The sequence below is a fragment of the Danio aesculapii genome, chromosome 18 (genome assembly GCF_903798145.1).
Source record: "Danio aesculapii chromosome 18, fDanAes4.1, whole genome shotgun sequence".
Classification (NCBI taxonomy): Eukaryota; Metazoa; Chordata; class Actinopteri; order Cypriniformes; family Danionidae; genus Danio; species Danio aesculapii.
Window position 1 is genome coordinate 28,427,229 of NC_079452.1, and position 25,818 is coordinate 28,453,046.

Here is a 25,818-nt window from a genome sequence, read left to right on the forward strand (position 1 = left end):
TCTGCAGCAACTGCGTGATGCTATCATGATCAACATGGACCAAAATCTCAGAGGAATATTTCCATTATCCTGTTGAATCTATTCCACAAAGGATTAAGGCAGTTCTGAAGGCAAAAGTGGGTCCAACCCGGTACCAGTAATTTGTACCTAATAAAGTGGCTGGTGAGTGTATAAAAACATATAATAATAATAATAATAATAATAGGAAAAATTAGGCTTTAGTACAAAAAGACAGTATTTATTGAAATCTCTAACAAACATGTGAACACGGCTCCGCTGAGGAGAACGATTCTGGAAGTTGGTATTCAGGGAAAACTAGAAAATATATTAGCATGACCTACACGTGGCTGCGTCTGCTGGAAATGATTGCAGATGTGTAAAACGCTCCATTAAATGCCAAAAGAGCTGTGAGAGACGGGTCAGTCAGCCAGTATCCCAGCATGCCCCACTGAAGTGCTTCAATCAGCTGAACAGAGACTCCGTTCATCTGTCAACAGGGAAATTAATCAGGGAAATTAATTAGGGTAGTTAATCAGGGAAATTAATTCTAATTACTTTTAAATTAATTATTGCATACAGTATGAAAGTTAAAGAAAAAAGTTGTGATGGTCAGTTGTGATCATTTCAGCATGTATTACTTTCTGGTTAATTTGCATATTTAAAATTAGCATGTTAATTAGGCTTTTGCATGAATATATGCCTATGCATGCAGGCATTAATCCTTGCTTTATTTAATGGTATTATACTTTAATTCATATGTGCGGTGTATCTTATTTATTTTAATGTGGTTTCATATTAAAAAAAAACTAAATACAAGATAAACAAATACATTATTTAAAAATAAAAAGCAAAAAACTAAATGATAATAGTTCAGAAACTAAACTAATAGTAAATAAATTCTAAAAGAGCAGATTCTTCAAAGAGACTGTTGTCTATTTACCAGTGATCCACGTCTGCGTCATCAAACTGTCCAGCGACTGTGTTGGAGTCGACCTCCATTCCATCTGAACACAGGAAAAGAGGAGAGCTTTAATGACTGTATTAAATTACAAGTGTCCACTGGGCTTAACAGAGGAAATCCTGCACATTGCACACACATAGATGAGAACACACACGACTGAACTCGCTCTACACACACACACACCAACTGAAGCACATTCATACAAACATATGTAAAGCAACATAGAGAGATCATTTGTGAGGTGTGAAAAATATGATGAATAAAATCTAAACAAGACAGCACGACTCCTTACTGCCATCCTGTGGCTGCTCATGCATGATCATTTTTTAAACCTATACAATCTAAAGTGAATTAACTTCATCTCCGATGTCCATCAGACAGCTTTAACAAGCTTCGCTTTAGTTCTGCCCGTTTCCTAACAGCAACACATTGTCAAGTGTTTTTAAAAATGTATATTTCAACATACCATAATATTGGAAACTTTTAATGAGTATGAGCTCTTATGAGTCAAGAAATTAAATGACTTAGACATAGTAATTAGAAAAGCAATTTAAATACTTTTTTAATGACGTAATTAGTTATTAATAAGACTTAAAAGTAACTTGCACATGTTAATTGATCATTATCTGAAGTGGAAATAACATTTGTATCAAAGTACACGTGAAATCAAAACCAACCATATTGATTTTGTTAGCTCGCATTGCTAGTTTGTGGTGAACAATTCATCTGTGCGTGTTATTAAGAAAATTTGATTGTTTGCCCTTGTAATCTTTCATTTATTTCAGTTAAATTGTCAGATTAGGTCTGTCTGAGGTTTTGGGCAGGGCTAACATACTTAGCCACGCCCCTCCAACAGTCAGCACACTATGACAACAAACAGAAATGGCGAGGAGGAGGAGGAGGAGTCTGTTAGGTTGTGATAACTCCCCTCAAACCCTTTTCCTCATCTTTCTGTATGAAATGCCTACTTTACTACATCCAATCAGCTCGCAGTAGAAAAACAAACCACGCTCACTGTTTTCTCATTTAATATAAGTTTCTTTTCGGACTGCATCACAATACAAACAAAAGGTTGCAGCTTCTGGCTCATGCAGACTTAAAAGGGGCATGAAACCCCCCTCTTTCAGCTCAAGTCTACCTCAGAATGTTTTTAAAAATGCTTCATGATGGGTGTGGAGCTCTGCGAGCAGAGGGTGGAGTGGGCGTGGCCAGCAGAGCAAGGGGAGAAAGAGGGGAGCGAACAACTATTGTCAGTCAGCTCACAAAACGAGACGCAAACCTGAGACGACGCATGATTTTATAGTTTACAAAGTTAAAATGCAAAGAAATAAACGGTAATAAAGTTATTTAATGCCCTGCTACACATACAATAGGCTATTCTTAATTTCATATAACCACAATTTGTTCAATCATTATAAAGATAAATCACGTTCATAAACACTATAAATGAGGAGGACTTCTCTCCTCTTGAATCCCCAGGTCTGAATGCAGACACATTATATATCATTATATTTCACCCATTAATCTGGAGGATTTAAAACATGGGTGAACATAGCAGCACGGATATAGGTGATGTGTCTGAATAGTAACGAGTTCAACTGATAAAAGACAAAGTCTGCCATTATCCAATTATCGTAAAGCTCTCATGACAAAAATGCTTGCTGCAACCCGACAGCTTTGCTGTATCGGCCCTGACAGCATCACGGGGGGAAAACATGCAACAAACCCTGTGGATCATGGAAACAAACACATACGACCCTTTATGAATGGCTAAATACTGCGTGCCATGCGCAGATGCAGTCTCACAGCTTGGCAGGTCTGTCATCAGAAAACACGAGCTCTCATGAATAATTAAGAAGCAGGATCTTCTTATAGGACAAGAACACTCGGCTATGAATAATGAGAAAGAGACACGTCATCACTGGAGAGGCAGATGAGCACTACGTCACCGATTTTGATCCAGTTCTAAAAATGATTATAAACCAGGAAGATAAAATTAGCTGACAAAAGCTCAAAATTACCCAGTTTTCCTCGCAATTAAAGCTAACAGGTGCTAACGTGGTCTTAATTGATGCTCAACACACATACAAACCTGGTAAAATCCCCAAAAAAGTACTCCAGGGTTTCTTGAACCTTTAAATATACATGTATACATTGAATCAAGAACTGAATTGAATTTGAGCTTGTGGATGAGAGTTGAATCAGATTGGAATATGCGATTCATCATCCAGCCTTAACAATAACGATAGTGCAGTTTGGTGGGATAAAACACTACAAGTTCTCTCTGTAGGTCAGATTAATGATGAGTTTTCACCTTCAAACTGTGCGTCGGGCTCTTCTGTGCGAACTCCTGCCATGTGGTACTGCTGAGCGACGGACTGCGCCAACATGCCCTCCAGCCGCTCCAGCGTGGCCTGACCCTCCGCCGTCAGGTGAGACAAACCCTCCTCATAGGTGTAGAAGGAGGGAATGTCACCATGAGCCTGAGCCTGTTCCTGCTCTGATGGAGAAGGACAACAACAACACAATGAAACAACCTTCATATCAAAAACACTCTTAAAGGCCCTGTAAAATTAAAAAAAACATTTGTAGATGTTTAAGGAGATCTATAAAATAGTGTGCTTAAAATTTCATGCTTAGAAAATATAAAACTGATATGAACACCCAAAGCTTGCAGTTTGTCACTTACACCTAAATGGATCAACGATTTTTTTGACATCACCTTATACTTACAAATTCTAATCAAATCATCTGACCAATCAAATGCTCTCTGGTCTCTGACATGCCCCGCCCCCTTCAAGACACTTCATTTGATGTGCTTGAGCTCAACCACTCTCGCTGGCAGGGCTGTGGTAAAAACTAAACACTACTGGCTGTTTTTTTTTTCAAGGGGAGGAGCTACACTATGCCCCACCCTCTTTTCATTTTTTAATTGAGATTAAGTCAAACAGAATTTAAAAAAAATGCACATTTCAAAAGCACTTCACAGGACCTTTAAAGAGGAAGATTAATTCAATTTTATGGTGGTGGTTGGAGGGGGGGGGGGGGGGGGGTTTCTAGGCTCTAGAAGTTCTTGGTTATTTCAACATTTTATCACATGCAAGTTAATAAAAATTGTTTCAAATATATCACATTATATGTATTTTTTTTAAAAGGCACCTATTTTACCCCTTTTAGATACATTTTGATGTCTCCAGAATGTGTCTAAAGTTTCAGCTCAAAATACCCATCAGATCATTTACTTGTTATATGGCCCGTTTCCACTGAGTGGTACAGTACGATATGGTACGGGTTGGTACGGGTCACCTTTAATCAGGCTTGCGTTTCCACTGCTAAAAGGGTACCGATGGTACTCTTGTGGTGGGCATGGTGTTTGACAAAGTTTCAGTCGACGTCATTCTCGCTCGAGGAAATGTCAAATTAAGCTGTACGGGTCGTTCACATATCATATGAGAAGCACTTCTCACAAAACAGATGCTTTTTACACAAATACTTGTGTATAAATGTTCATTACTAACCTTTCTATGAACAGAATTTGATTATAACTGCAGATCAATGATAGACTAGCAAAATAGCCTACTGTAACGTCTGTGATTATATAAAATAAACAAATAAATGCAACATATATGAACACGTACAGACCCTTACGGATATCTCGGATATGTTACCAATTACAGAAAAACTACACACAACATACATTTAGTCCTTATTTAAGCTTCATAAACAACATGCAACATATCAGAGTCATATCAACACAGTCAGAGCAAACCTCTCACGTTGCACGAGCACATCTCTGTAAACCAATAGCGTTCAGTTGTGTGTCTTGCTCCACCTTTTGGTACCCTTTTGTTGTGCTAGGTACCCTTAACAAAGTGGTACGGTTCACTTTAAGGTATCTTTTGACAGGCCATAAAAGCGTACCGAACCATACCACTTAGTGGTAACAGGCCAATACCCTCTTGAATCGACTTATTTTAGGCTTAGATGACAGTGTAGCAGTTATGTAGCCTGTGCCTTTAAACACAAATGAGCTGGTTCTACTAGTTCACAGTTCCCACATGCGAGTCTTGCCTTTACTGCGTCACGTCAGATAAACAGCAGTCAGTGACAGGCACAGATGAAGCAGATTCAGGTTCAGTTTATGGATTACGAATTCGATTTGAGTCATATATAGCAAGTAAGTTAAAGTAATATATTTAAGCTGGAGTATATTCAAGCAAACAATGCAACGATGAATCACATACAAATGTTCGCAGTACACACACATACATTTACCTTTACACTGTTTTTGCACATCTACTTGAAGCGTCCTTGTATTGACTGTATGCGACTGTGCTGATTCCAGCAATTATGAATTACTGCAATTTTATCGTCTTCATTACAAACATGCACAGATTTAAAAACATTTTAAACTTGTAAAACACTTGAGGTGCAGCTGATCACAGAGAGCTGAACAGATCTTTTAATCCCAGTTTCTTTGAAAATCCTGTTCTGTGGACATTTTTATACGCATTACTACGCAGACATGTTAATACGCTCCGGTCAATCAATTCGGTGGGCAGGAAAACTGCACTTCTACATCACGTTGCGGTCGGCCACAAAAAAAAAAAAACAATAAAAATAAATAAATAAAAATCATAGGGATTTAGATTTTAACGTCAGGAAATTTTAAAAAAAGAGACTTCTTATGCTTTCCAATATGACACAACACACACTATACCTACTCACAGTTCTGTACAAGCAGCTAACAAGTGTACTTTACATCATAGATGCCCTTTATAGACATGTCAGCAACAACAGTAAAAAAACAAAAAAAAAAACAACATTTAACTAAAAAAAATAAATAATTCCTTAAAAAAAAATTATAATAATTAAAAAAAGCTAAACAGTTTTCCAATGGGCAAATGCAAATGAACAAAAGACTTATATTTCGAACTGACTTTATTTCAGAGTGAAAACAGGATTTAGCTTACCCCATTGGCAGATTATTTTTCTTGTTTTAAGGATAAACTCAGTCATGACTCACTATTTCAGAAAACAAGGCAATATTTTTTCCTTGTCTAGAAAATGCTTCTTGATTTAAGAATTTGAACTAGAAACAAGACAAAAATCTAAGTAAGAAAAGCATTTATTGCAGTAAGAACTCACCGGCCTCCTCAACGTCATACTCTTCTCCTTCATAATCATCATCCTCACTGTCTGCGTCGTCTGGGTCCGGATGAAGAGCCTGACAGTCACACATGGCACTGAACATGGGCTCCACTGGACACACACACACACACACACACACACACACACACACACACACACACACACACACACACACAGGGTCACTTTCTTTCTGTTCAAATATTTATAAATTCTTAAATCAAGAAACATTGCCTAGACAAGTAAAAAAATCTTATTTTCAGGAATATCAAGTCAATATTAAAGAGCCCATATTATGGGTTTTTGAAAATGCCCTTCCATGTAGTGTGTAACACAGCTCTAAGTGAAGTGAAATGTCCAGCTAAGGCTTAAATCTGTAAGTGTACAGTGTTTAAAACTGTTGATTCATCTATAAAGGAGTCGACTCATAGTGCTTCAAACGAGTCGTCTTGATAACGAGTCATTAGGTGTTTCGTGATGACGCAGCTACGAAACACAAGTAGTTGCGCGCGCAAACCTGGGAGATTTGAAACCTCCGGCCCCGCCCACTAACAGAAAAAAAAGTCTCACACACACACAGACACACAGAGAGAGACACCGGTGGAATGAAGTCACGCTGTGAAGATGGATTTTATTGACAGTCAAATCAAAGATGAAACCTCAGCAATATAGCCCAGCCTCGAGCAGATCGAGTGCCTCTGGAAATTACATGCTTAAAAAGAAGACTTCATCAGTTTGTTAAAGGAAGGATCAGTAAAGACTGTCAGAACATGGATCAGTGCATCATGAATCAGGGCTTGGGGGGGGGGCTTGGTGATTTAACTGAGCACCGTGGATATAACTCTATTCTGCCGCTCTAGGTCTCCTCTATGGACGTGCCGGCCCTATGTGCGTATGTGCGTGAAAAGAGCAAGTAGACTGCAACAGGCTAGGAGATCTCCCCGCCAGTTCTTGGACTTTTTGCTCAATAAAATAGTCGTCAGTATTTTCTAGTCCATCGTCTGTATTTACATTCACCCACTGGCAGCCAAAATCCACTATGAAGCGTGTATGCACTGTGACTACTTTTATATTGTTGATTAGCAGCTGGCCATTTCACTCTGTCTCGCGCTGAAGCCTTGTCCGTGTTGACCAATCGCAGCAGGCTGTCATTGGTCCAATCAGCGCAGATTAGCTTTGCGCTGAGGAGGGGTTTGGGAACAAATGAATCGCTGAACGATTCATATGGGAGTTGCTGGGATACTTAGGTAAAAATAAATCCAGATTATAAGACCATGAAAGTGTTTTTTGACCTTGCATGCATATTAGACTGTTGTTGGAGACCCTTACAACCTAAATATGACCCTATTTCATGTATAATATGGGCTCTTTAAGTTTGATAACATTGATAACAAAATGAAGGAAAATTGATGAATGGATGAAAGGAGAGACGCACTGATAGCCCCGCCCTAAAGGACTGATAGCCCCACCCTAAAAGACTGATTGCCACGCCCTAAAAACTGATAGTTCCACCCTAAATGACTGATGGCCTTGCCCTAAATGACTGATAGCTCTGCCCTAAATGACTGATAGCTCCGCCCTAAATGACTGATGGCCTTGCCCTAAATGACTGATAGCTCCGCCCTAAATGACTGATAGCTCCGCCCTAAATGACTGATGGCCTTGCCCTGAATGACTGATCGCTCCGCCCTGAATGACTGATCGCTCCGCCCTGAATGACTGATGGCCTTGCCCTAAATGACTGATGGCCTTGCCCTAAATGACTGATAGCCCCGCCCTAAATGACTGATAGCCCCGCCCTAAATGACTGATAGCTCCGCCCTAAATGACTGATAGCCTTGCCATAAATGACTGATGGCCTTGCCCTAAATGACTGATAGCTCCGCCCTAAATGACTGATCGCTCCGCCCTAAATGACTGATGGCCTTGCCCTGAATGACTGATGGCCTTGCCCTGAATGACTGATCGCTCCGCCCTGAATGACTGATCGCTCCGCCCTGAATGACTGATCGCTCCGCCCTGAATGACTGATCGCTCCGCCCTGAATGACTGATAGCCCCGCCCTAAATGACTGATAGCCTTGCCATAAATGACTGATGGCCTTGCCCTAAATGACTGATAGCTCCGCCCTAAATGACTGATCGCTCCGCCCTAAATGACTGATGGCCTTGCCCTGAATGACTGATGGCCTTGCCCTGAATGACTGATCGCTCCGCCCTGAATGACTGATCGCTCCGCCCTGAATGACTGATCGCTCCGCCCTGAATGACTGATCGCTCCGCCCTGAATGACTGATCGCTCCGCCCTGAATGACTGATCGCTCCGCCCTGAATGACTGATGGCCTTGCCCTAAATGACTGATGGCCTTGCCCTAAATGACTGATAGCTCCGCCCTAAATGACTGATAGCCCCGCCCTAAATGACTGATAGCCTTGCCATAAATGACTGATAGCCTTGCCATAAATGACTGATAGCCTTGCCATAAATGACTGATGGCCTTGCCATAAATGACTGATGGCCTTGCCCTAAATGACTGATCGCTCCGCCCTAAATGACTGATCGCTCCGCCCTAAAAGACTGATCTCTCCGCCCTAAAAGACTGATCGCTCCGCCCTAAAAGACTGATCGCTCCGCCCTAAAAGACTGATAGCTCCGCCCTAAATGACTGACAGCCCCGCCCTAAATGACTGACAGCTCCGCACAAAACTGTAAGTATGAAGAGCATTTATTGCAGTGTAAAGACTCCCAGGTCTAATTTCCTCAGTGTTTGTTTCGCACACTCACATGCAGCTTTATCACTGGGCACGAAGCGGATCTCCGTGATCTCTCCTGAGCTTTCACTGTGACTGTCCTCTTCATCCTCATCTTCTTCAACTGGATCTTTCTCCAGCGGCGCTGCTTCCCCTTCATCTGCAAACACAATCCCCATTCCTCAGATTAAACCACATCTTATAGAGCTCTTCAGTATTACTGGCACATTGGTTAAACATGAACATTTATAGTCCAGCTTTAATGCCATGTCAGCAATAACAGCTTCTTTCATGGCATAAAAATACTGATTGATTTATAACTGATTTCTTTTATCTTTGCCATGATGACAGCACATAATATGTGACTAGATATTTTTCAAGATACTAGTATTCAGATTAAAGTGACATTTAAAGGCTTAACTAGGCAAGTCATTGTATAACAGTGGTTTGTTCTGTAGACAATCGAAACAAATACTGCTTAAGGGGACTAATATTATTGACCTTAAAATGGTTTTTAAAAATTTAAAACTGCTTTCATTCTAGCCGAAATAAGATGACTTTCTCCAGAAGAAAAATTATTATAGGAAATACTGTGAAAATTTCCTTGCTCTGTTAAACATCACTTGTAGGGATGCAACGATTCACCGTGAGTCGTTTAAAAATCGATTCATATATGTGACGATTCAAACCGACACAAATGTTGACTGAGTCACGATACAAGTTATGAACAGAGGGGGCGCTGTTTACACGCACAAACCCGCTTTCCCTGCACATCAGCGGCGAGCGAGAGGTGGGGCGGTGTGGTGAGAAATCGAGTCCCCCCTCTAATCGAGTCTGCTTAGGACCCCTAAGGGATCGTCGGTGGTGAATGCCTGATCAAAAGCTATTATTGTGATACCTTGCCGTATGGCTAATCAGAGCTGTGTTTGCATATTGTAGTCAGGAGGCTAATGGTACATTTATGATTATTCTAGCATAACTGGGCTAACAAAACAGTATAAAAGATAAATGCTCATTATCATAACCCATGCATGTCTTTAATTATACATAAGTATACGAAAGGGTCAATATAAAGTTTATACATGCCATTTTAATGGTGAAATGAAATAGTCACGCTTCACATAAATTATGAATGTGATTTCATATACTGTCCTTTATAATTAGGCACTACAAACTATACCCATTACAACGCCAGTAAAACAATAGGATCACTCGGGGTCCTATAGGCGGACCCAATTAGGCTCAACACCATTTTGACAATTTTTTTCGGTTTAGATACGGGCCAGAAACATTTAATATCGGCTATTTATAATTTAAATAGTACACTAAGGCTGCATTTACACTGCAGATCTTGATGGTCAATTCCGATTTTGTGACTGTATCCGATTAGTTTGATGACCTGCTTACATCATCTTTTAAAAGTGACTCGTATCTGATCGTCTACATTTACACAGCACACGGCAAAGGAGCAATGACCAGAAAAAAAATAATAATAATAACATATAAAAAAAAAAAATAAAAAAAAAGAGCGGGCGCTGACTAACAGCTGATAATTAAAGAGTGCTCTTTTCTCTATTCTTGTATGTAATCTGTTCAGAGCTTTTGACTAGCTGTTTTACTATAGTGTATGACAGAAATATTCTCATTTGTCCATCTTTTGATATACAGGCTTTTTTTTCACAGTAGGCATCTTAATGTCATGTCCATGGCGTGATTTATGCACGTGATGTATGCACTAGTTTTATATTAGTTTATATTGGTTATGTGGCGGACATTGCGCTCTCTCGCTCTCGTTAACATGCTTAAATACCTGTGCTATATGACAATATAAAAGCTGTTTAGGTCCTCGTGTATGAGATTTAAGGTTCGGGACTCGGCTGAAGTCTGTTCTGAAATGAAAGTGTCTCGCACTCGCATTGACAGGTGAAAATATACCTGCTTACACTGCAGACACGAGAACACAGATCTGATTCATATAGGATAAATTTCCACATATGAACAAGGCCTGAATCTGATTTGAGTAAATCGGAATCCATGTGATTTGTTCCTGCTTACACATACATGGGCCATATCCGATCTGTGCCACATGGGAGAAAATAATAATAATAATAAAAAAATAATAAATAAATAAATAAATAAATAGGAATTGAGTCACTTGAACAGAACAGTGCAGTGTAAATGCAGCCTAAATGTAAATCCTATGGTTTCCCTCAAAGAATCTTGGGAAAATGACCATGGTGTCGATATTACAGAAGAACAATGGGAAGATATTTTAAAGATGGTCCACTCCTCCTCTATATGCACCAGACATGGCCGAATGCAGTCTCCTGCTAACCATCTCCATATGTTCTGAAGTTGCCCTCAATTGAAAAATTTCAGGTGTTTTTGACACACTTAATAAATCTATTAACATAAATCTAGATCAGGGATGGGCAAACTCAATCCTGGAGGGCCGGTGTCCCTGCATAGTTTTGCACCAACCCTAATCAAACACACCTGCTTGTAGCTTTCTAGTGATCTTGAAGACACTAATTAGGGTGTTCAGGTGTGTTTGATTAGTGTTGGAGCAAAACTCTGCAGGGACACCGGCCCTCGAGGATCGAGTTTGCCCATCCCTGCCCTAACCCCTTTGACAGCCCTTTTTGGCATTTCAGAGAGAGTTTGACTTGACTGTTGCATCTCGCCAAGTTATTGCTGTTTCTACTCTTTTAGCTAGACGAGCCATTGTTATCAAATGGAAACAGGTGATTCCTCCATCACATGACATGTGGATTCCAGAAATCTTTAGTTACATAAAACTTGAGAAATTAAGATATTTACTTGCAGGATCTCTCAAATCTTTTTACAAGACCTGGAACCATGTTGGGCAGCACAGTGGGTAGCACAATTGCCTCACAGCAAGAAGGTCGCTGGTTCGAGCCTCGACTGGGTCAGTTGGCGTTTCTGTGTGGAGTTTGCATGTTCTCCCTGCGTTTGTGTGGGTTTCCTCCGGGTGCTCCGGTTACCCCCACAGTCCAAAAACATGCGGTACAGGTGAATTGGGAAGGCTAAATTGTCCATAGTGTATGTGTGTGTGTGTGATTGAGTGTGTATGGGTTTCCCAGTGATGGGTTGCAGCTGGAAGGGCATCCGCTGCGTAAAACATATGCTGGATAAGTTGGCGGTTCATTCCCCTGTGGCGACCCCAGATAATAAAGGGACTAAGCCGAAAAGAAAATGAATGAATAGAAACCTGTTTTAGACTATATCAAAGGCTTACTCCTTACTCTGTTCAGTTGATATCAGATCTAAGGCAAGGCAAGTTTATTTATAAAGCACATTTCATACACAGTGGCAATTCAAAGTGCTTTACATAAACAGGCATAAAAACAGATAAAATGTGTAATAAAAGAATGAAAATGAGGAGAAACACATAATAGTGCGATCTAATCGACAGTAATTAATTGGAAAGAGGAAATATTGACTCCTTAATGTGAACTTATCAATTTTTTTTTCCGCACTCTTATTGTAAACTTGCTCATTTATTATTTTTTTTATTTACATTTAGTCATTTAGCAGACGCTTTTATCCAAAGCGACTTACAAATGAGGACAAAGAAGCAATTTACACAACTATTAGAGCAGCAGTGAACAAGCGCTATAGACAAGTTTCAGGTGTGTAAAGTCTAAGCAAAGCATTAGTAATGTTTTTTTTTTGAGAGAAAGAGAGAGAGAGAGAGAGTACAGTTAGTGGTATAGCCAGAGAGGCAGTTGCAGATTAGGAAGGAAAGTGGAGACTAAACAGTTTGCGTTTTTAGTCGTTTCTTGAAGACAGCAAGTGACTCTGCTGTTCTGATGTAGTTAGGGAGTTCATTCCACCAACTGGGCAGATTGAATGTGAGAGTTCGGGAAAGTGATTTCTGCCCTCTTAGGGATGGAACCACGAGGCGACGTTCATTCACAGAACGCAAGTTTCTGGAGGACACATAAATCTGCAGAAGTGAGAGCAGATAAGGAGCAGCAAAGCCAGAGGTCGCTTTGTAAGCAAACATCAGAGCTTTGAATTTGATGCGAGCAGCAACTGGCAGCCAGTGCAAACGGGTGAGTAGCGGAGTGACATGTGCTCTTTTGGGTTCATCAAAGACCACTCGTGCTGCTGCGTTCTGAAGCAGCTGAAGAGGTTTGATAGAGTTAGCAGGAAGCCCGGCTAGTAGAGAGTTGCAATAGTCCAGTTTGGAGAGAACAAGAGCTTGAACAATGAGTTGAGCTGCATGTTCAGATAGGAAGGGTCGGATTTTATATTATATAAATTTTTTTTAAAGAATTTCTTTAGAATTTTATTTTAGTTTTTATTTATTTATTTATTTATTCCTTTCAGTGGATGTTTCTTTATAATAAATTAATTTTATTTTGAGGGGATAGTGGGAAAAAAAGAAAAATAAGACAGTCTGTAATTTTTTCCCATGTTGTATTGTATCCTATGATGTATTGTCTTGTTAAACACCAATAAAAAAAGAAACATCCCTAATCATTTGGAAAATTACATCTTACAATACTTCTATAATGAATTTAACATTCAACAGTGTGTGATATTTATCTTGTTATTTATATACTTATTTATTATATAAATAACTTAGAATTATGTACAACAGATTAATATTCAGTACAATTACGTTCTGATATACTTTTTAATTTCGTCTCACCGTCCAGTTTGGCGTTGACCATCACATACAGGTGCTCTTCTGGAAAGGCGCTGAGATCTCGTGAGATTGCGTGGAGGCTGATGGTCGGATATTCAAGACAGAAACCCATCCCTGATCCATCAAACCAGGACAGCTGTCTGTGAGGGCACACAAATATGCTTAGCCCCTAAATTTAATATCAAATAAACTAATACATATCTTAAACATGACAGATATACACATACATATGAACATTCCAAGTGGATCAAGACAAAGAACGGGTGTTGTTCACAGACACAAGTGCCAATCATTAGTACTATTAGCATGTTCTTACTAATTTATAAACACTATTCATTAGTGAAGACCAGACAGAAGTCCTCGTTAGCAGGTCATTTACATATTGAGGATAATTGAGGCCTCAGAAGTAAAACTAAACCAACCACACACACACACACGCGCACACACGCACAGACAGAGGAGCTCAATCAGAAACACACACAAAAACAAAACACATATTTGCCACATGAACACTAGAGCTCAAACACACACGAGGTCAAACAGAAACACACACAAAAACAAAACACACGTGCCACATGAACACTAGAGCTCAAACACACACACACGCACACACGCACACACAGAGAGAAGAACAAAACACACGTACCACATGAATACTAGAGCTCAAACACACAAACACACACAGGAGCTCGCTCTCACACACACACGCGCACGCACACAGACAGAGGAGCTAAACCAGAAACACACACAAAAACAAAACACACATGTGCCACGTGAAAAGCTCAAACACACACACACACTCGCTCTCTCTCTCTCTCTCTCTCTCACACAAACACAAATGCCACATGAACATTAGAGCTCAAACACACACACACATACAGTCACAAACACCAACACACACATGAACACTGAAGCACAAACACACACACACACAGGAACTCAAACAGCCACACACACACAAACACTGGAGCTCAAACACACATGCACATACACACACAAGCCACATGAACAGTGAAGCTCAAACACACACAAAAACAAAACACACATGTGCCACATGAACACTAGAGCTCAAACACACACACACACACAGGAGCTCAAACAGAAACACACACAAAAACAAAACACACATGTGCCACATGAACACTAGAGCTCAAACACACACACAAGCTCAAACAGAAACACACGTGCCACATTAACACCAGAGCTCGAGCTCAAACACACACACACACACGCGCACACACACAGGAGCTCAAACAGAAAAACACAAAAACAAAACACACGTGCCACATGAACACTAGAGCTCAAACACACACACACACACACACACACACACACACACACACACACACACACACACACACACACACGAGCTCAAACAGAAACACACACAAAAACAAAACACAGGTGCCACATGAACTAGAGCTCAAACACACACACACACACACACACACACACACACAGGAGCTCAATCAGAAACACACACAAAAACACAACACACATGTGCCACATGAAAAGCTCAAACACAAACACACACGCACGCACGCACGCACGCACGCACGCACACACACACACACACACACACTTACGCCTCCGCCACGAACAGGGTCCCCAATCCGAGCCTCTTCCCGTCTAGAACCGCGGTAGTTTCGGCCTGCTGGAGCCGCACGCCCTCGCTGGGTGGAGGTAAACTCTTCAACACCACCATCCTGACCGCTGCAGTGTGTGTGTGTGTGTGTGTGGAGAGACTGAAACACTGATGGTCACACACACTGAACAACTGCTGAACAACACACAAGTGAAGCGCGGAGGAAAAAACAACAGCAGCGAGTGTCAGTCAGCAGCCGCGCGCCTTTTACCAGTTTAACCACACCAGTTTGCGTGGAGAGAAACTTTCAGACTGGTTTTATAGTTCAGAGATTCGCTGTCATGCGTCACTTTCGTCTGAAAACCCTCTGTAATGACCGTTTCCTGCAGAACACACGCGTTTTATTACCGCAGGGGGCGCTAGGTGGCCCACTAACTGGATTCTCCATTGAGTTCCATTCAAATTTGAATACATTTTTGTTTTGTTATAAGCCTTTATGCTGTAATATGTATTAATTTATTCTAATATTTTATTTCCAACATATTATTAGATATGAAATATACTGATGTTCTCCAGAGCAATCGTTGTTTAACAAAGAAACAAAATATATTCGTTTGTAATCGTAAACGCTCGTGATTGGTCCACATTCAAAAACGTTTAGAAAAGTAACACTCACCACGCGAAATCACCGATCGTATAAACGTTTACATCTTTACAATGGTTATCCAAAGGTGATAAAAAGGTTGTTGAGGGTCTACGATGAATATGTTATATATAAAATGATATACATGTACACTCAAGGGGATATTTTGGTATAGAGGAAATGTAATTGGAAACGTTTATGCATTTATTGTTCCCCAATTGAGTCTGTAAGTTGATACTGTTCAATAAAAGGTATCAGCATTACATTAATCAGCGTTAACAGTACTTTTAACTGAAATTGTGCGTGAGATAAGAGCCGCCTATTGTGAGACGGTTATTAATCCACTCTACCCATTATTTATTTCCACGCGCCGCTTTATGACGCCAGAAAAGAGCGCGCAGTTTTTTAGAAAATGTGCAAAACAATAGCGCCTCTTCTGGATAGGGGGACAAACAGCACACTTTCTTTTCTACACCAAGCAGTATTTAACCGATGTAAACAAGCTGGCAGAAATCACTATCATAATATTGTCATCATGAATGTTGTAATATTTATGGTTTCCTTTGTATATTACAAATGGCTAGCCGACCAACAGGCTAAACACATTCCTGTATAATGATTAAACATCGAGTTTTTAAGACGCCATGTTGATTAAGAGACTCCACGGGACATTTTTACTCTTAATAACAAAATATTAATGTAAAAATGTCACGTTTTTGCCAGTTGTACAGGCTTATAATAAAAGTTTCGAGACTTTCTTTTAAAAATAGGCTAAATCAGACAATCACAGTAATCATTTTAATATTAGACCCACCACAATAGTTTAACTCAAACTCTTGAAACTGTCTGAATTTATATTTACTAACAAAACAACCTAAATATGACTCTTTATAGTAAAAAAGTTCACTTTCAGATTAAAAATGTGATGCATTTCAGTCCCAAAAAGGTGTGAGACTTGGGTTAAAGCGTAAATATTATTTTACAAATGTGTTATGACAGTAATATAAATTTATTTCTACAACAGTTCAGACTGGTTCTCGAATCTGGTTGGCTGATAGCTGTGAGATATTAAAGCAATAACAGCACTCTTACACCCGTGTGTATTACTCCAGCCATACTGGGACTAACGAGAGACTAAACAGCTCACTACAGTTTGACAAATATTGCAGCTGTTGGACAACATAATATACCTTTGAGGCTTTTTTTTTTAGGTGAGAATGTAGTTTAGATTGCAGCTGTGTAGTTTATTTATAAGAATAGTGCCTATTTTAAATATTTATAATTTGGGATATTCAGTGCGGCCATCAGCCTGCCATACTGAGCAGAGCAAAGATGGTTGACGTTCCGCCACAAGATGGCGACAGAGACTGCATAATAAGTGCCTAGAGGAAGAAAAACAGCTGATGAAATCATTATAAAGCAGGTGAGTGACATCCTAAGTCGATCTCTCTCTTTTATATGTTGTAGTGCTGTATTTATACCATAGTAATCTGCTAGTGTTTACTTTGCTTTGGCTTTTTCGGGGTTAATTATTGTGATATCCTGATTACAACAGGGAAATACTGGCAAATCTCTGTAGACTGATGACATTTCATGCTGTTCAGCCTTATTATTTTTAAATGTGAGCAAAAATCAGCTGTCGTCACTGTAGACATTACGCTAGAGAATCATTCAAACACTAGCTCTAAAGTGACGTTGTTGAATGAGCATTGGTTTCTGCTGTTGACCATCTGACCGTCAGCGGCAGATGTGAATGAACGGTGGAAGAAAGTAGTTCTAAATACAAAAGGATTTTTAGACTCTCTGTGTTTGATTTTCTCTTATATATACACGATTGTGCCGTCGAACTGTCGTATAAACACAATATCACACTTGTAGCAGTGAGATATGGCTGTATATCGTCACTGGTGGGACACTGGTGGGACACTAACTCGATTAAAGACCTATCTGTTTAGTAAAGCATACACTCAGTGCACCACTTAGCGGGCTTCCGCACAGGTTCTGCATTTTGTTGATATACACTATGAACAGCAGCTACGCTAATTATTCTCTTTATTCTCCATTTCCACCTGGGGATACTCTTCCCGAGGCCCTCAGACTATGCAGAGTCACTGATTCGATCCAAGACCAACAACGAGATGATCCCAAGGTTTCCATATCCTGGACCAGGCCGTATCCTGAGCAGCTACTGTGGTGGTCATGGAAGAGTGGAGAACATGAGACTGATTCCTGTGACGCTCCAGAGACAGACGAGCCTCCGCTGCTGAGACTGCAGCTCTGCACGAGACGTTTGGCCAGCGGAGAAATTAAAATGCTCGTGCCCAACTGAGCCTGGTTTCTCTCAAGGTTTTTTTTCTTCACTTTCGCCAATTAATGAAGTTTTTTTCCCTCTCCGCTGTCGCCACTGGCTTGCATGGTTCGGGATCTGTAGAGCTGCGCATCGTTGGATTTGCTCTTCAATATTTGGACTCTCAGTAGTGATTATTAAACCACACTGAACTGAGCTCAACTGAACTGAACTTAAACACTACAAACTGAACTACACTGTACCTATTTACTATGACCCTTTATGCGAAGCTGCTTTGACACAATCTACATTGTATAAGCGCTATACAAATAAAGGTGAATTGAAAAAAAATTGAATTAAGACACTCGGGCCAACACATACCTCTCACAAGTGCCAATATACAGCCATATCGCACTGCAACTCGTGTGATATTGCTCATATAGAGTTCTAAAGGTAAGCTACATATATATATATATACCCGTCAAAATTATCTAAACAAAACATCTTTTAAATAGTTTTTTTAACTAAAACTCTTAAACATAAATGTAAAAGTATAAATAAATAAATAAATATTGTGTATATAGAGGGGCTTAATACACATGCAATGAACTCCTTTACAAATAATTGTCAAAAATCAGAGAATGAATGAATGGTCTTAATATACTAGTAAGGATTTGTTCCCTTGCTAAATGCATTTTTGGGACATTTTTAAACATCTCTTATAATGAATGCATTTCAAGAGTTAAAAAAAACACACAAAAATAAAGGCAAACTCATTAACAGCAACATTAAGTTTATTTCTGTTCTGTGAATAATCTTCTTGAAATATGGAGACGTACATCTGGAAAGTAAGAGTGAAGTAAAACGAGAAGGAAAACACAGATTCCAGTAGTACACGGCTCAAAAACACATCCTGACTGAAAGCAAAGAAAGACCATCATTATTATTATAACAGTTTCTTTTATATCACTTTTCTGGAAGTGGGTGTTCATAAGACTGTAATGACACCTCTATAATCATGATATAAACGTGAATGAGATTTTATTCATGCTTATGACAACTCAATAATCGTCTTTCCCTCAGTTCTGTCTTTTCAAATGCAAAGATGACATTGTTTGAGATGTCTTTGTCTTGGCAACTTGACATTACCAAGACAACTCATAAGTCTGTCTTAAACATGAAGGTTATGAAGCCATAGCGGTCGTGAATATTATAACAGCGTCAATATTAATTGTTTATTATAAAATTATTTGACAGCATAATGATGATTTTAATAATTAATTTTAATTACAAATGCTGTTTGTTCCTCTGAAAAAAGTGATCAGAACAATATTCACAACACTATTATAATGGCTTCATGACAATCATGTTTATGACAGATTTATGACAGGTTATGTCATCTCTGATCATCTTATGATCTATCCATTTATGTCAAGTTGACATAGCACAAAGAAGTTATGATCTATACATTTATGTCAAATTGACATAGCAAAGGCAAGTTATGATGTTTCTGTTTATGTCAAGTTGACATAGCAAAGGCAAGTTATGATGTATCTGTTTATGTCACGTTGACATAGCAAAGACAAGTTATGATCTATCCATTTATGTCAAGTTGACATAGCACAAAGAAGTTATGATCTATCCATTTATGTCAAATTGACATAGCAAAGGCAAGTTATGATGTTTCTGTTTATGTCAAGTTGACATAGCAAAGGCAAGTTATGATGTATCTGTTTATGTCACGTTGACATAGCAAAGACAAGTTATGATCTATCCATTTATGTCAAGTTGACATAGCACAAAGAAGTTATGATCTATCCATTTATGTCAAATTGACATAGCAAAGGCAAGTTATGATGTTTCTGTTTATGTCAATTTGACATAGCAATGACAAGTTACGATGCTTCTGTTTATGTCAAGTTGAAATAGCAAAGACAAGTTATGATGTATCCGTTTATGTCAAGTTGACATAGCAAAGACAAGTTATGATCTATCCATTTATGTCAAATTGACATAGCAAAGAAAATTTATGATGTTTCTGTTTATGTCAAGTTGACATAGCAAAGACAAGTTATGATGTATCCGTTTATGTCAAGTTGACATAGCAATGACAAGTTATGATGTTTCTGTTTATATCAAGTTGACATAGCAAAGACAAGTTACGGTGTTTCTGTTTATGTCAAGTTGACATAGCAAAGACAAGTTACGATGCTTCTGTTCATGTCAAGTTGACATAGCAAAGACAAGTTACGCTGTATCTGTTTATATCAAGTTGACATAGCAAAGGCAAATTATGATGTATCTGTTTATGTCACGTTGACATAGCAAAGACAAGTTATGATCTATCCATTTATGTCAAGTTGACATAGCACAAAGAATTTATGATCTATCCATTTATGTCAAATTGGCATAGCAAACACAAGTTATGATGTATCCGTTTATATCAAGTTGACATAGCAATGACAAGTTACGGTGTTTCTGTTTATGTCAAGTTGACATAGCAAAGACAAGTTATGATGTTTCTGTTTATGTCAAGTTGACATAGCAATGACAAGTTACGGTGTTTCTGTTTATGTCAAGTTGACATAGCAAAGACAAGTTACGCTGTATCTGTTTATGTCAAGTTGACATAGCAAAGGCAAGTTATGATGTATCTGTTTATGTCACGTTGACATAGCAAAGACAAGTTATGATCTATCCATTTATGTCAAGTTGACATAGCACAAAGAAGTTATGATCTATCCATTTATGTCAAATTGACATAGCAAAGGCAAGTTATGATGTTTCTGTTTATGTCAAGTTGACATAGCAATGACAAGTTACGATGCTTCTGTTTATGTCAAGTTGACATAGCAAAGACAAGTTATGATCTATCCGTTTATGTCAAGTTGACATAGCAATGACAAGTTATGATGTTTCTGTTTATATCAAGTTGACATAGCAAAGACAAGTTACGGTGTTTCTGTTTATGTCAAGTTGACATAGCAAAGGCAAGTTATGATGTATCTGTTTATGTCAAGTTGACATAGCAAAGACAAGTTATGATGTATCTGTTTATGTCACGTTGACATAGCAAAGACAAGTTATGATCTATCCATTTATGTCAAGTTGACATAGCAAAGACAAGTTATGATCTATCCATTTATGTCAAGTTGACATAGCAAAGAAAATTTATGATGTATCTGTTTATGTCACGTTGACATAGCAAAGACAAGTTATGATCTATCCATTTATGTCAAGTTGACATAGCAAAGACAAGTTATGATCTATCCATTTATGTCAAGTTGACATAGCAAAGACAAGTTATGATGTCTTTGCTGTCAACTTGACATAAAAGATACAACTTATGATGTATCAGTTTGCCAAATTGACATAGCAAAGACATCACAAACAATGTCACCTTTGCATTTAAAATGATACAACTGACTGAATGACACTTAATGGCAGTTGTCATGATCATGGATAAAATCTCATTCACATCAATTACCTGTCATATCATGATTATAAAGGTGTCATTACAGTCTTATGAACACCCCTTTCGCTTAAAGTGCTGCTGTTGGTTTATTTATTTGTTTTATAATGGAGTTTTGGAATGGTTTTAATAGTGTTTTAATTCAAACAACCCTCCAGCATGAAGAACAGCAGCCTGGAGTAAATCAATACTATAAAGTACTCCATTAAAAGAGTGATCCAGACTGCCGTATCGTATCGTATCGGAGGTGCTTGAATGATAAGTGCATTCAGTTGATTCTCAGAAAAGGACTTAAAATGTCTCGTTAAACCTCTTTCAGGATACACAAAACCTAATTTGAAAAAATAAGTCTATAATACAATGTTATTATTTCAGGACAGTTAGTTGTTTCAAATTAAAACAGCTAACGATTATTCCCAAATCATCCTTTAATATGTTTCTTCATTTATATGGGCTACAGACTAGTTTAAGTTAAGGCTTAATTTAGCCAACAATCAAATTCTGCCATCATTCGGTTTATATATACAACTAAAGTATAAATAGGGTGACCAGACATCTCGCTTTGTTTTTGGCTCGATTTTCGTGTGTGTGTGTGTGTGTGTGTGTTCTCACATATTAGGACAGATTATTCATTCATTCATTTCCTTCGGCTTAATTCCTTTATTCCTCAGGGGTTGCCACAGCGGAATGAACCGCCAACTCATCCAGCATATGTTTTACACTGCGGATGCCCTTCCAGCTGGGAACAGTACTGGGAAACACCCATACACACTCATTCACACACATACACAACAATTTAGTTCATCCAATTCACCTATAGCACATGTGTTTGGACTGTGGGGGAAACTGGAGCACCCGGAGGAAACCCACGCGGGGCTGTTAAGTGTTTCTTCCAAATTTAAAATAAAAATATAGTCATTTAGAGCATCTTATTATTTATTAAACATATTTTTATGCCAATTGGTCAGACTAACAAATATTTTCTAAATTAAAACCATTTGAAAATAATCAGTTCCTCTGGATTTACTGGATTTATTAGGTGTGTTCCTGAGGAGAATTAATGTGTGTTTTATTTCATAATAAAATTGTCATTTAGAGCAGTTTTTCCACAGAAAATTGGAAAGACTAACAAATATTTTCTAAATTTTAATTTCCTCCAGATTTGCAGAACTTTTTAGGTGTGTTTGTGAGTAAAATGTATGTTTTTTTCCAAAATAAAAGTCACTTAGAACATCTTTGTTCCAGAAAATGCCAATTGATCAAACTAAAAAGTACTTTCTAAATTAAAACCACTTAAAAATGTTCAGTTCTTCTGGATTTACTGAATTTATTAGGTGTGTTTTTGAGTTAAATGTTAATATTTGTTATATGCTAAGGTTTTAAGGTCTGCTAACATTTCTTTAAAAAATAAAAATAAAATAAAAATAAGGTCATTTTGAGCATTTATTATATTTTATTAAATGTATTTTTTTTAAATGGCAATTGTTCAGACTAAGAAATGCTTTCTAAATTGAGACCACTTGAATATGTTAAGTTCCTCTGGATTTTCTGAATTTATTAGGCGTGCTTCTGAGTAAAATTAATCTGTTTTATTCCATAATAAAATAATAATTTAGAGCATTTCACCTTCCAGAAAGTGGAAATTAGAAAGACTAACAACTATTTTCTTAATTCTGACCATTTGAATATTATAAGTTGCTCTGGATTTGCTGAATTTATTAGGTGTGTTTCTCAGTAAAATGTTATTATTTGTTTTATTTTATGGTTTTAAGGTCTGCTAACATTTCTTCTAAATTTAAAATAAAAATATAGTCATTTTAGAGCATTTTTTTATTTTATTAAATATAGTTCTTATGCCAATTGGTCAGACAAACAACTACTTTCTGAATTAAAACCACTTTAAAAAGTTTCAATGGATTTGCAGCATGTTTTAGGTGTGTCATTCAAGTAAAATATTAATATTTGTTTAATTTTCCATAATAAAAGTCATTTAGAGCATTCCCCCCCCCCCCCCCCCCAGAAAATACCAATTGGTTGGACTAATAAATACTTTCTAAATTAAAATCACTTAAATGTCACGTTCCAATGGATTTGCATCATGTTTTAGGTGTGTCTTCCAAGTAAAATATTGATATTTGTTTAATTTTCCATAATAAAAGTCATTTAGAGCATTTTTTCCACCCAAAAAATACCAATTGGTCAGACTAATAAATACTTTCTAAATTAAAACCACTTAAAATGCCACGTTCCAATGGATTTGCAGCATGTTTTAGGTGTTTTAGGTCTGTTATCAAAGTAAAATATTGATATTTGTTTAATTTTTCATAATAAAAGTCATTTAGAGCATTCCCACCCCCCCCCCCAGAAAATGCCAATTGCTAAGACTAATAAATATTTAGATTTGTTATAATTGCAAATCTGCTTTATTCCAACAAATCCTTTTTGCAGCATGTTTTAGGTGTGTTATCCAAGTAAAATATTGATATTTGTTTAATTTTCCACAATAAAAGTCATTTAGAGCATTCCCCCCCCCTTTCTAAAGTAATTTAGAATTTACTTTCTAAATTAAAATCACTTAAATGTCACGTTCCAATGGATTTGCAGCATGTTTTAGGTGTGTCTTCCAAGTAAAATATTGATATTTGATTAATTTTCCATAATAAGAGTCACTAAGAGCATTTCCCCCCCCAGAAAATGCTAATTGCTAAGACTAATAAATATTTAGATTTGTTATAATTGCAAATCTGCTTTATTCCAACAAATCCTGATTTCTTAACTCGTCCCGAGAGATCTGGTCACCCTATACGAGTGAATGATGTCAGAATGATAATTTCTGGATGTGCTACCCTATTTTAAAAGCCTTTTACTGAACGAATGCATTTAGGCAAGAGTCGGCATCATTTCCTTCATGTACAACAAAGAAGTAAACATTAACTAACACAGAGGACGCAAAAACCTCTAAAACACCAGTCTGAGAAATACATCAAAGCTCCGAATGCGTGACGTCCAGAGTCTCTACAGGACGACAGAAGCTGCTGTACACAAAAACCCAAAAGTACTGGCCGAGAAAAGTGCTGAGGAATGGATTCGGGAGACCCTGTTGTAAATGCATGCGGCTGGAGGAGATGGAGTATTTTCGGACATCGGCACGGACAGCACTCGTCATTGGTCCACTACATCCCAAAATAATAAAATAAAATCAGGGGTCTCATTTATAAACGTATGCACAAAACAAGGGCGGAAACACATGCACGTGATTTCCAATGCAAAAGTTGTGTCTATAAGCATCTTTAATATTATGTTGAACAAAACAGAAGATATTTTGAAGAATGCTGAAAACCGGTAACCATTGACTTCCATAGTAGGAAAAACACTTACTATTGAAGTAAATGGTTTTTAACATTCTTCAAAATATCTTTATTTGTGCTCAACAGGAGAAAAAAACTATAATTAAGTGAGTATTTATTCATCCTGTGTGGTTATAAACTTTATTTCTACTGTTAAACACAAAAGAAGATATTTTGAAGAATGCTGAAAACCGGTAACCATTGACTTCCATAGTAGGAAAAACACATAAAGTCAATTGTTTTCAGCATTTTTCAAATTATGTTCCAATGTGCTCAACAGAAGAAAGAAACTCTTAAAAAATAAACTTGACGGGGGTTGTGTAAATTCCAAGTAAATGAAAATTGAGATGAAAATTTAGTCAGTATTCATTCACCCTCAAGCTTTAAAAAACCTCTTTATTTATTCTGTTTAACACAAAAAACATATAATTTGAAGAATGCTGAAAACAGGTAACCATTGACCTCTATAGTAGAAAAAACAAATACTATTGAAGTCAATGGTTTTCAGCATTCTTCAAAATATCTTCTTTTGCTCAACAGAGAGAAAACAAATTTAGTCAGTATTTATTCACCCTCAAATGCTTATAAACCTCCTTATTTCTTTTGTTGAGCACAAAAGAAGATATTTTGAAGAATGCTGAAAACCTGTAACCATTGACCTCCATAGTAGGAAAAAAGTCAATGATTTTCAGTATTCTTTAAATTATCTTCTTTGTGTTGAACAGAGCAAAACTAATCAGTATTTATTTACCCTCAAGCTTCTATAAACATCTTTATTTCTTCTGTTGAATACAAAAGAAGATCATTTGAAGAATGCTGAAAACCGGTAACCATTGACTTCCATAGTAGTAAAAACACATGATGTCAATTGTTTTCAGCATGTTTCAAATTAGGTTCCTATGTGCTCAACAGAGAAAAGAAACTCGTAATTTCCAATGCAAAAGTTG

At 37.8% G+C, this 25,818-nt stretch overlaps 1 protein-coding gene across 2 annotated transcripts; it reads right to left on the reverse strand.

The window, feature by feature from the left end:
* Positions 1-217: 217 nt before the first annotated feature.
* Positions 218-15,504, reverse strand: clns1a (chloride channel, nucleotide-sensitive, 1A). 2 transcript variants are annotated; one of them, XM_056479005.1, is made up of 7 exons: positions 15,124-15,504; positions 13,541-13,677; positions 8,894-9,019; positions 6,110-6,223; positions 3,276-3,461; positions 941-1,004; positions 218-487 (listed from the first exon to the last, which is right to left on the reverse strand). In XM_056479005.1, coding segments are annotated over exons 1-7 (747 nt in total). In that variant the 5' UTR covers positions 15,243-15,504; the 3' UTR covers positions 218-486. The 2 variants fall into 2 exon arrangements, with proteins under 2 accessions (XP_056334980.1, XP_056334979.1); XM_056479004.1 differs by lacking the exon at positions 218-487 and having other exon boundaries at positions 937-1,004.
* Between the last annotated feature and the right edge of the window lie 10,314 nt (positions 15,505-25,818).

Coding starts and splice junctions, on each gene's coding strand:
- clns1a (XM_056479004.1), bottom strand. CDS start 15,242: ATGGTGGTGTTGAAGAGTTTACCTCCACCCAGCGAGGGCGTGCGGCTC. Junction 13,678..15,123: donor ACCCTGTTCGTGGCGGAGGC/GTAAGTGTGTGT, acceptor GTGCCCTCACAG/ACAGCTGTCCTGGTTTGATG. Junction 3,462..6,109: donor GTATGACGTTGAGGAGGCCG/GTGAGTTCTTAC, acceptor CTTCTCCATCAG/AGCAGGAACAGGCTCAGGCT.